Here is a 12,267-nt window from a genome sequence, read left to right as displayed (position 1 = left end):
AATATCAAATTAAAAAAATTAATTTGTTTTTGGTTAACTAGAAGTTAATAGAGAGTTGTTTTCTTCTCATGCACCTTGCCATTTTATTATCCAGTCATCTTTATATTGCTGTAGTTTGGTGTAAGTTAGTTAGTAGAGATAAGCCTTAGACCAGACTCAGTGATTTGAATCCCTAGAAAGAGAGTTTCTTTAATTTTGGCAGTTGAAATAGAATTTAGGTTTTATATATTCTGATCAAAATGCATGAGAATTTAAATATAAAAGATCAGTATGGATATTTCTACCGGTTTGAATCTTTATTTTTCCCAGATCCTCTACTAATGAGGTTTTTCTTGTGCTTTCACTTTTTCTTCTATGAATGCTTCCAGTTCACTATCCCTAATTTTGATTCCCAAAGTTAAAGACAAGAAGGTAGAAGATTAGACACAAGGAAAGGGAATCTTTTCTGAGCTTGGAGTACATAATAGGTGTGAGTTGGGTTTAAGGAAAGGTTTGCCATACGTATGCGTGTTTAAAGAATGTTGGAAATACATTTATTAAATAAGAAAGGGTCAGAAGGAAAATTAGAGGCTTTGAAGACAAAGTTAAAATGGCTCTGCTGGGAATTTTGTTGGGATTCAGCAAGGTTAGGAGCTTGCTCAGCAGTGATGGTTAAAGTCCTCCTTTGAAATTTGATAATATAGGTTTATGATTTGGTAGGTCTATAATTGCTCTTTTTTTTTTTAAGTTGAAATTAACATTTATTATCCAAGTTTACATTTATGTATTAACACATAGGAGATAGAAAATAGTAATCATTTTACAAGTTGAAATAAACTGAGGATTGGGGCTTTGCTGACTGTCCTGTGGGTTAAGACTTGGCCTTCCAGTGCAGGGGGGTGTGGGTTTGACCCCTGGTTGGGAAGCTGAGATCCCACATGCTTTAGGGCCAGAGAGCCAAAAAACATAAAATAGAAGCAATATTGTAATCAATTCAATAAAAACTTTAAAAAGGTTCACATCAAAAAAAAAGTAAAAAAAAAAAGCCTGAGGATTGACTGGTCATAAAAAATATTTCATGATGATTTGATAAAGTAGACTTTTAAGGGTTTTGCTGAGTAAAAAGCAATGTGAGATAGAAAATAAGTTACTTAAATTTTATCCATGTGATCTTTTTCTTTTATTGAAATACAGTTGATTTACAATATTGTGTTAGTTTCAGGTATACAGCAAGGTGATTCAGTTATATATGTTATTTTTCTGGCTATATTCCATTATAAATTATGAGAAGATACTGAATATAATTACCTGTGAAAGTGTTGGTCTCTCAGTCATGTCCTGACTCTTTGGTGATCCCATGGGCTGTAGCCTGCCAGGCTCCTCTATCCATGGGATTCTCCAGGCAAGAATGCTGGAGTGGGGTGTCATTCCCTTTTGCAGGGGATCTTCCTGACCCAGTGATCGAACCCCGGTTTCCTGCATTGCAGGCAGATTATTTACCATAGTATACAATAAATTCTAGTTTCTGATCTATTTTATGTGTGGTAGCTTGTATCTGTTAATCTCATACTTCTAATTTGTTTCCCCTTTCCACCCTCTCCCCTTTGGTAACTGTAAGTTTTTTATTATAATTTTTTTTAAAGGTCAGTGAGATGTGGTCCCAGACTCAAAAGGAGTGTGGCATTAGGGCTGATTTGTTCATTTACTTAAATATTCAGCAGCTACACGTGCCAGGTACTAATGATACAGAAGTGAACAAAATGGACTAAAAACAAGAAACCATGCCTACACTCTAATGGGAGCTATATGATAAACAGGGTAAATTAATAGAATTAAAAGCTTGAAAGTGAGGATATGAACCATTCAGTTATTAGGGGGAGGAGCATCATAGCCAGAGGCAAGTGTAGAATCCTAAAGTAGGAATATGCCAAGTATGTTTGAAACCAGTGAGAAAGCTAGTGTAACTGGAGGAAATGATTGAGGCAGAGAGAGTAGAAGTGTCAGAGAGGTAATAGGGAGAATCTGGTTGGATTGACACTTGGGCTTTTTATTTCGTGTGTGTTGGGAAGCCATTGGAGGAGTTTGAGTAGCCATGCTCTGATGTGATTTTTTAAATAAAAGTTCTATTGAGGTGTAGTAAATATAAACTCACCCATTTTGAGTATACAGGGGAATTCCTTGTGGTCCCATGGTTAGGACTTTGTGCTTTCACTGCTGGGGCCTGAGTTCAGTTCCTTGGTGGGAACTGAGATCCTGGAAAAAAAAGATGTCCATCTTTGTCTCTGCCCTCTGCCTTACAGAACTCGCCAGTCTCTTGCCTCTCATGTAGGTTTTAATGTGCTCACTTCAGTTTCTGTTTTGAGAACATATTGTAGGTCAGTGTTGGGGAGAGAAGGGGTCAGTCTTTTCAGTATCTCAAGTGCGAAAAGACCATAATGGTTGCAGTGGAGATACTAAAAATTGCTAGGCTCTGGATGTCGTTAGAAAGTAGTGTTGATGAGAATTACGGATGGATCAGGGATGGTAACGAGGATAAAATGACTCCAATGTTTTTTGCCTGGCAGCTAGCCAAAAGGATGGAGTTGCTTTTTTTAATAGAGTCTGTGAGGTGAGCAGATTGAGGGACTCGTTCAGTTGCTAAATCATGTCTGACTCTTTTGCAACCCTATCGACTGTAGCCCGCCAGACTCCTCTGGCCATGGGATTTTTCAGGCAAGAATACTCAGGTGGGTTGCCATTCCCTTCTCCAGGGGATCCTCCTGACCCAGGGATCAAACCTGTGTTTTCTGCTTGGCTGCTGAATTCTTTACCACTGAACCACAAAGGCAGCCTAGGTTGAAGGAGAGGGGAACATCAAGAGCTGTAATTTCAACACGTTCTGTGGAACATCTAATGCTTTTGTCATGTAGGCTGATGGATATGAGTCTGAGCTTAGAGGAGAGATGTGGCTACAGATAAGAACGGAAGTTCCTCGTGTATTAGGGTGTTTAAAGATACAAAACATCACCTAGGATGTATTAAATAGAAGAGAGCAGAAATTGAAGGACTGAGGTTTGGGACCTATCAACATTTAATGATTTAAAAGGGTAATAAATCTGATGAAATAATTGTCTAGTATTTAACAGGGACCTCTACCTGTTAGGGAATAGAGGTGACAATGATAAATAAGGTTCTGTTTTAAAAAGTGTAGCATCAGTTTTCACATGATTTCATTAGAGCCGATCCTTGAGATGAAATCCTGAAGCTGACCACAGGAGAAGTAAAAATGATCAAAAAATGGAGGAACTAAAAATGTGATATTAGGAGTCTGGAAGAAAACTTAAAATTTACTCCGTTAACATAGTCTGTGAAAATGAAAAGTTTTCCATTTGTAGATAACATCTGCGAGGTTTTAAGAACATGATTGATAGCTGTTTGTTATCAATAAATTTTTAAAAACCTAGGAATAAGAGTGATTTTGCACTCCAAGCGACATTGTGGTGGCAGAGGTACCTTGACTGAGGAGAAGTAACAAATGTGTAATATAATCTGAAGAATGCTTTTTCCTGGGGGAATTGGAAGGAAGAAACATCCATAATGGAGAAGGCAATGGCAACCCACTCCAGTACTCTCGTCTGGAAAATCCCATGGATGGAGGAGCCTGGTAGGCTGTAGTCCATGAGGTCCCTAAGAGTTGGACACGACTGAGCGACTTCACTTTCACTTTTCCTTTCATGCATTGGAGGAGATGGCAACCCACTCCAGTGTTCTTGCCTGGAGAATCCCGGGGACGGGGGAGCCTGGTGCGCTGCCATCTATGGGGTTGCACAGAGTCAGACACAACTGAAACGATTTAGCAGTAGCGGCAGCAACATCCATAATGGGTAATGGTCTTCCTTGGACACAATAGAAAGGAAAGGAGCTAGGTGAGGAAACCCTTGAAAGTTCCATGACTGTGACTGAGAAAGGTTGATGAAGGCGGTTTATATTAAACAGAATCATTTCTGTTAGTAGTCAGTGTTCAGTACTAACTGTAAATAGAAGTTTTCTAGTATCAAATTAGCTTTTATAGTTAATTTGATAGCCATATTGATAGTGAAACATTTTACATAAGAATATTTATGTGGTGTACTATGCTGTTCAGTTTGCCTAATTTGTCTTCTTAATTGAAACATTTTCTTTGAGCCTTCTCCAGAAGAGGTCAGCAGAATCCCAGTTACCAATCAGTTGGCTTGCTATACTTGGTTGCATTGCATTATTTTTATATCTTATTTCTTTGTCTGTAGAGATAGTTTGTTTTAGCATCTTCAGATCTGTCTTTGGGCTTTTTAATTAATCCCATTACCGAGTATAGAATTAGAGTACTTAACTATAGGGTTTTAAATAATGGGGCTAGAAAGTGTTTTGTATTTGTGTGAAGTACTGCTTTTACTTCTAATATGTTTTGAGGATGACGTGTAACATTACTTTGTGAGGCTATTTGAAACTTAAAAACGTGGTAAAAATATTGACATGTAGATTATTAAAACACCAGTGTTCTAATTTCATTAATATGAAAGTTCTCAGAGTTATAAAATGCCATTTTGATTGATTCTTAAGAATCATTAACCTTAGTTTTTAAAATCTGGTAATGCAAAACAAGCATTTTGTTTTTCCTACACTTACATAGGTCCTTATAGTTCTAGTTGATCCACAATTTAACTTAGATTCCTTAATCAAATCACACCTTAAAATCAAACCAAATTCCTTAAAATAAAACCTCAGCACTCGTTGGTTAATGTTTCATTTAAAATAACACAGATCAACCCACAAACAAAAAGCCTCCACACAGATGACGAATACCTTAATCATAAAAAGGAGACTTGTCCCTTCCCAGTGTTATTTTTTCTTCACTATTCATTTGTTCTTCAAACACAGTTCACCACACCCCACCCCCTGCAAAAAAAACAACAACCCATTTTAGCCAATGTGGATTCTTGGTTGGTATTCTGGCTCAGCTAAAGACTTAGTAGATAGTAAAATAAACAGCATTTTAAGAGAGAATGTGGTTTTTGTATTTGGCTGTATAAAGCTACTTCATTTTTTCTCTTCTTTTTCTTTTATGAAAATAGATGATCAAGGGTGAAATTGCCGTGAACTAGGGCAGGACAAGATGTGGTGGTAACATCTGGTCCCAGACATGAACACTTCAGTTCTTGATTAGGACTGAAAGCTTTTTTAAAGTATATTAGAATGATGTTTTATAAATAGTTTTTGTAATTTATTTTATATCATTGCTAGGTAATAGCTAAGAGAAAAGAGGATTCTGGAAAGATAAAACTTTTGCTTCATTGGATGCCTGAAGACATGTAAGTATTTGGAATACTGCATATATGACTAATAGACTGATGTCTTATTCTTATTAAAATCTTTAACTCAAAAATTACTTAAGCTATTGGGCTCAAATATAGAAGACTTACAAGAATGAAATCACAGAACATTTTGAGGTTGTCAGCATGAAAAAGATAATCTGTAAAGTCTCTTAAGAGTACTTGGCTCAAGGTATAAGCTTTAACATTAACTTTTAAAATAGTTTTTTTAATGTAAGTTGTCATAGCAATTTTTAATCATTTTTAGGATGTGATTATTTTTAGAACTTTTAATAACCTTCAAGTAGGATAGGGCATAAGCAACCTTAGTTATGCCTTTGAGTCAATTGTTTTAACAATTTCCAAACATTTTTCAGGACACTATTAATGATATTTTATTGAAAAACAGTTGGTGAGTTTTCTAGGAGTGTTACATTTTTCTTTGAGTTTTAGTACCCTTTTATTAGCGTAGTTCTGACCCATGTGCTCCCTAATTTGGATATTTCATGTTCAATATTCCTTTTATTAAAATTTTTTTTAGTTGTTGCAAAAGGTAAATGAAGGTATATCATAGAAAAGCACCAATAATAGAATAAATTGAAATGAATGGAATCTCATTAAAAATTAATAAGATGTGGTACATACTTGTTATTATATATTTTTCTACAATATCATTTCCCAAACTCCAGTCCAAAGAGATGTTAATGAACATAATATGAGTTAAGAGCTTTAAAAATAGATTTGGGATGGGGTAAGGGGTGGGGGGAGGTTCAGGAGGGAGGGGACACATATACATGCTGATTCACATTGTTGTATGGCAGCAGCCGGCACAGCATCGTAAAGCGGTTACCCTCCAACTAAAAATAAATTAAAAAAATAGATATGGGAGTTTACACTGCATATTAGCATATTGAAGTAAAGAAACCTATTTAACTTTTTAAAAATCCTGTGATTATCAAATGTCTGTGAGTGTAGGACATACTTTCAACTTCCTTTTACCCATTCCCTTCCAGGTTTTAAGAAAAATGCTACTCTAAAATATTTTGAAACGTCCATGTAAAATTTATTTAAGGAACTTTTTCCTGAACATTTAAAACTACCCATTTTTCTCCACTGTTAAAAAAACATCTAACTTTGTTTTTATATACAAGCTGTTGAAAATGTTATGGAGATAGGCATTGCTTTCCTGAAAGTTTGTGTCAGCTTCTAATCTCATCTATGACATTAGAGAGCTTACTTCTGACTTATTATCAACATTGGCTATTGGAGTTCTTACATTTTGCATTTCTTTGATTATAAGCAGCTACATCTTTGGTGAACTAATGGTTTATGTCCTTTGTCTCCCCTATTCTTTTTCCTCTAATGAGAGTTCACTTTTTTCATACTGATTTGTTAGAGCTCTTTTTATAGTAGGGTTATAACAGTTCCTTAAAAAAAAAAATTATATTCAGATGTCTGTATTCTTAATATTTTAGAAATCTATCAATCCAAATATCAAAATGCATTTATTCAGAAATTCATTTTTTTCAAAGTGAAAATTAATCTGGTGGGGTTTTTACTTCTTTATAAAGAAATCTAGATTTTAGCTTTTTACCACATTGTGCTCTAATTTCACTTTGCAAGCTAAGAGACAGGCAGTGTGTTAATATGTGTTTCCAAGTTGTGGGATGGCTCTGCCATCAAAATTCATTTCCAGATTAATGTCTAAAATTTCACCATACCATTTTCTGGCTGGGTCTCTACATCCAATTACTTAGATTACTGAGTTTCCTTGGTGTCTGATAAGCTTGTTAACCTAGGTGACCCAGTCAGACAAGTCAGAAAAAGCTGGGTAATGTGGGTAATGTGAAGGTTTGTGAAGGATAAATTTAAACTTAATGTTATTTTATATATGACTTTTTTTAATTCACAGTCTGCCTGATGTGTGGGTGAATGAAAGTGAACGACATCAATTAAAAACTAAAGTAGTTCATTTGTCAAAGCTACCCAAAGATACTGCCTTGCTTTTGGACCCAAACATATACAGGTAATTTAATTCTTGCTTTGATGGTTCACTTTGAATTGTAACTGTAAATCTTCTTAAATTTTGGATATAAGGTCAGGACTTATTTTTAAGTACTGAGTTTCATTATCAAGCATATCTTGCTTTCTGGAGCTTTATATATGGAAATTACATCACAGCAATACATAAATTGTAGACTCTAGAAGGGCAATATTTTGGTCAAGTTTATATGCCTGGTTAATTCTAGATTTATCTTGAGTAGCTTAGACTGTCATATAGAATGTTTCAAAAATAAGGGCCTTTTGTTTAAGTATGGAATTCTTTTTTAATAATATCAAACATGCAGACCTGGACGTATATCACATGTTCACTAAATACCATTAATGGCTGAAGTTCTTAAACTTAGACTCTTCCCAGACTTTTCAAAAGAGCAGTTCGAATATTACTGTGCTTGTTTTTAAGAGGTAGCTTGGAGTGTTCACATTTCTAAGTTTTTTGATCTGACCTTTGTTTTTGTGTGTCATGCATATGGAATATGTTTAGTAGGGGAAGGAGAAGAGACCACCATTTCTGGCTATTTGCTGAGTCACTGTGCTAGGTGCTTTACATAACACTTTCTCCTCACAGCAGGCCTGTGAAGTAGGTGTTCCTATGTCTGTTTTACAGGTTAGGAATCTGAGGCGAGAGGTACATAGCTTGCCCAAAGTAACACAACTAGGATGTGACTGAACTCCATTCTGCCTCTGTGCAAATGACATATACTAGGGTAATTTAAAAAGTGGTTGAAAATGCTTAAAAGGCACTCTTAATGAGTGAACTTTCTGTATTTTAAAAAGGAATTCTAGTTTAATATATACTTTATATAGTAGTAGGTTGGATAAGAATAAGGTGACATAATGATTGATAATCCCAAATGTGAATTTTAGCTGTCCTAAAGGTACTATGTCTTGTGCCAAAATTTGAAACAAAGACTTTGATTTGAAGGTTTTGTTCATTCCATGACTCAACTTTTTGGAATGTGAGACATCTTTTGAGAGTGAGATTCTCACATAATGGGCCTTGCTGCAAGGAGACATTGAGATGCTTCCAGACTTTCAAAGCATCTTTTGGTGAAGGTGCTAAGTCTAATGAAAACTTGTGTATTTTTGTTGAATGAGCTAGGTTATCAAGAAACTAGCTAGCAGAGAGAACAATGAAATAACCTTAAATGATTTACCTTTCATAAATTATGATTTACCTTTCTCTTTCTAAAGAAAAATAATTGGATATTCTTTATTTACTGGCACCTAATTTAGGGCTTATTTCTGCTTATTCTTTGAAGGGAGTGATTAAAACTAGCATCCTTAAAGAGTGGTATTTTGGGAGAACCAAGAATGGTCCTAAACATGCCTTAAACAGTGAGTTGATAAAGGGGCATGAATTTTAATTAGAAGGTTGAGACTAACTTCTGTGTTTCTGCCCTGCATTCTACTTCCCAGTCTCTGTGAGAGTCTTCCTTTTTTCACAGAATCAGCTTATTTTTGCTGTTCTTATGCTATATAGGAAGCAATTTAGATATTTTGGTGAAAGTGACAAAAAAATCGTTCAAACTCAGAACTGATGTCCAGAAGTGCATAAGACTTGCATCGCCTGTTCTCAGGGTATAATTCTGCAATTGGTATTAATTTCTGGGGTAATGAAGATATATATTATTAAGATGTATTTGGTACTTCTGTGGAGTTAATTTTCTTTAGTTATAAACCGTCTTCCACCCATCTTAATATTTAATTTTGAGTCTATAAACTTTCATGCTTCTACGATTCTGGAAATTAGAAACAAATCTACCCTAAAGTGGTGTGGAGTTCTAGAACCCCCTACATTTGCCATGCTTAGCAGTGCTTGGACTTTGAGTGGGAAAGCATGTGAAATTAAGAGGGGAAGAAAGCAGTTATTCTAATTTGTTTTAGGAGAAAAAGTTTGCGGCTTATGCACATCTCAAAATGAAAGCATGACAAACATTCCAAAAATATATTAACTTCAAAATAGCGGTAAAAAGGACATACTTACATGAAATTTAAACACTCAACACTAGTTTAAATTTCATATAAATTGAAACATGAGATTCTTTTTTAGAAACACATTAACAGGCTACATGAAAAGGATTTGTTAAAAAGCTGTATATTATGTAACTAAATTTATATCCATCGTGTGAATGCTTAGGAAATAAATTTTCATAGTGATCAGTGATTGTCACATTTCCTATTTCTTGTATATATTTGTATTTTTGAAGCACTTCATATGTGTTTTTCATTCAGTTGAATAAAAGATTATCCCTTTTTCTCTTTTTCTAGAACAATGCCGCAGAAGAGGTTGAAGAGGTAAAAAATAAATAAATACATAAAAAGCAAACAAGCGGGGACACCTGCAGTCTTAGTCACTGACAATGGGTTTTAGTAAAAGTTGCACATTAGAATCAACCCCCTTCCTTTTTTTTCCTTAAATCCACTATTTAGAATATTTATGCTTAGTGTAAACATTCTGTGAATGAAGTAGGCTCTTCTGTGGAATATATTAATATATTACTGTATATCCACATTTTCATGGAGTGGTACTGTGGGAGACTGAGCAGACACTCTTCTGGCAACTTAGTGGAACAGCTTCTTAAAGGCTTTGCATGCTTGCTGCTTTAAGCTGCTTTTTTTTTTTTTTTAAACCCTTTAGTGATTACAGTAGTTGATATTGGAAAGAAAACCAATTACAACATGTGTCCTTACAAATACCAAAAGCACTGTAAGGATATTTGTCTTGACAGTGTCTATTGATTTGAAGTCTTATTAGGAAATATTTAGACAATGAAAATTATCGAGAGATAATTTACCTTTCAATTATGATAAATAGATGTGATTGGTTGCCATTTGTGTTCTTTTGCAGAACTCTGATAAGAAAAGTGTTCAATTTGTATTTAAGCAAACAGTGAACGACATTTGCAATCAACTAAAAATTCGTCTATCGAATTAGGGCTGAGAATTTCTGTTAAAGAGTGTTGCAGAATGTCTGGTGGCTCCCCTTTCAGGACTAGGGTTTTCTCATGGAGTACAGTATGTTAATATTTACCTATATAACTAATCTGTTAACGGTTTTTGAAAAACCTCTATTTCAAATTATTTGAATAATCCTCATATTTTCATTTTAACCTATATAATAAGCCTCTATTTTTTTTTTTTTTTTTTTGAGGAAAGCATTTGGTTTGTGAGCTGTTTTTTTCTTAACATAAGAAAAATCGTATTTTTTTTACAAGTATCTTCAAACTGAATCCTTTATGCACCAAAGTTGGTTTTGAAAAGGAAAATAAAATCACTTTCTTGCTTGGTAAGCAAGAAGCCATATGGATTTTTGTGTTTTTTTTAACTTACAGAAATGGAAATATGTGTAACTTGTTAGTATTGTATCAAACAAATGTTGCATAGAGTTAATAGAACATTGCTTGTAAATAATTCAGATTTGTAATATATTTTTATATTATGAAATGTACTGTAGATGTTTTTCTAGAGGCATGAAAAGTTAAATGTATATATTATGGGTAGAAATAATATTGAAGGATATTGTAATTCACTAGTGCTGCCAGAGGAATTGTTAATAAAGCACCTTCTTTAACAATAAATGTCTTTTACAGACTTAAGGGACTATGTACTACTGTTAATATCTATAAGAGCAAAACACATTGAACATCCTTCCAGAAAGTCTTTGAGGGAGGACCTATTACCCATAATAGAATTATGGCACTCATTTCTGACAGTGACCGTGAAATCAATTATTTCCTTACTGTTGGAAGGACGTATTGTAAAGTATGTGGTTATATGCAGTCAAACTGCAGAAACTACTCCTGATTGAGGAGTTTTCACTTTACTACAGTGATATAAAAAAACCAGCAGTTTTTACACTAAAATTTTTTAAAGAAAGAATAGACAAAAATATAGAACTAATAAGCCTTTTGGTTCCAAAATGGGAAAGGTTCCATGATACATAAATCATTTCTCGTTTACTTTAAAAAAATTTTTTAAAAATGATAAAAATTATGGGAGGCTTTATTCATTAACAATGGGGTTAAAGAGCTATATACATGAAGTAAGTCATATAAAATTAAATGAAGTGCAAATAAAAGCACTGCTTCTGTAAGACATTCTGGAATGGTTGTTTAATAAGGGTATTATTATTCATACGATCTGTAGCAAATGTGATTTTATTTTTGAAAAGAAGAAAAGCAGTGTGTTTTCTTACTATTTTTTGTTTTCTTTTGCTTAAGCACTTCATTAATTGCTTTATTCTGTATCTACGAAGTAATCTGCAATCTCCTTTGTTCTTTTTAAATTTTGATTTGTTATAAAATTGCCAAATAGTGTTTCAGATATATAGTTTGTACCTGTATTTTTATTTTATTGCCTCATGTTCTTGTAAGTCATTCTTAATTGACCGATGATTGTAGACCTTGCCTGAGTATTTTTTCTAATAAAACAAAGCAAATCACATTTAGTTTCAGAATTGTAACAATTCAATTAAGTTTTAAAACGACATCTGAGTTATACATCTAATGTTTTCTTCAGGGGCACAGCAAATAAATTACTTTTCCCATTGTGTAGAAATACTGAGACGGTCAAAACCAAATTTCATGGTTATTGATTACCCTCTGAGTACTTAGTCACTCACGATACTCTGCTGCTTATCTGACTTTGTTCTGATACTATTTACACGCACCAAAAAGAATATGGAATTAAAATGAAATAGTTTTATAACTTACATGTATACATATATACACACATGCAATTATGATTGGGAAATAAGTGTGGAAATTTTTACTTTATAATGTTTGTTTAGTAGTAGCTATCCATCTGTATCATTATTCCTATTCTTGTATTCCCCGCCCTGCGTCTCTTCCCCTCACTCCTACATAAAATATGCATTGTCTTTTCAGCAGCAGGCAAA

General features: G+C 34.1%; 1 protein-coding gene across 4 annotated transcripts in view; it reads left to right on the top strand.

The window, feature by feature from the left end:
* Positions 1–11,813, top strand: part of AEBP2 (AE binding protein 2) — a 62,074-nt gene extending 50,261 nt beyond the window's left edge. The window contains exons 6-9 of one of the 4 annotated variants that reach the window (XM_081592267.1): positions 5,239–5,306; positions 7,219–7,332; positions 9,639–9,665; positions 10,219–11,813. In XM_081592267.1, coding sequence (XP_081448393.1) covers positions 5,239–5,306; positions 7,219–7,332; positions 9,639–9,665; positions 10,219–10,264 — 255 coding nt within the window. In that variant the 3' untranslated portion in view covers positions 10,265–11,813. Of the gene's footprint in view, positions 1–5,238; positions 5,307–7,218; positions 7,370–9,638; positions 9,666–10,218 lie in introns of all 4 variants that reach the window. The other 3 variants (XM_081592270.1, XM_081592268.1, XM_081592269.1) reach the window with 3 other exon arrangements.
* Positions 11,814–12,267: the final 454 nt, after the last annotated feature.

The sequence above is a fragment of the Giraffa tippelskirchi genome, chromosome 4 (genome assembly GCF_054371585.1).
Source record: "Giraffa tippelskirchi isolate mGirTip1 chromosome 4, T2T-mGirTip1v1.2.pri, whole genome shotgun sequence".
NCBI lineage: Eukaryota > Metazoa > Chordata > Mammalia > Artiodactyla > Giraffidae > Giraffa > Giraffa tippelskirchi.
Note: the sequence above shows the minus strand (reverse complement) of the source record. Positions and strands in the feature narration are given on the sequence as shown.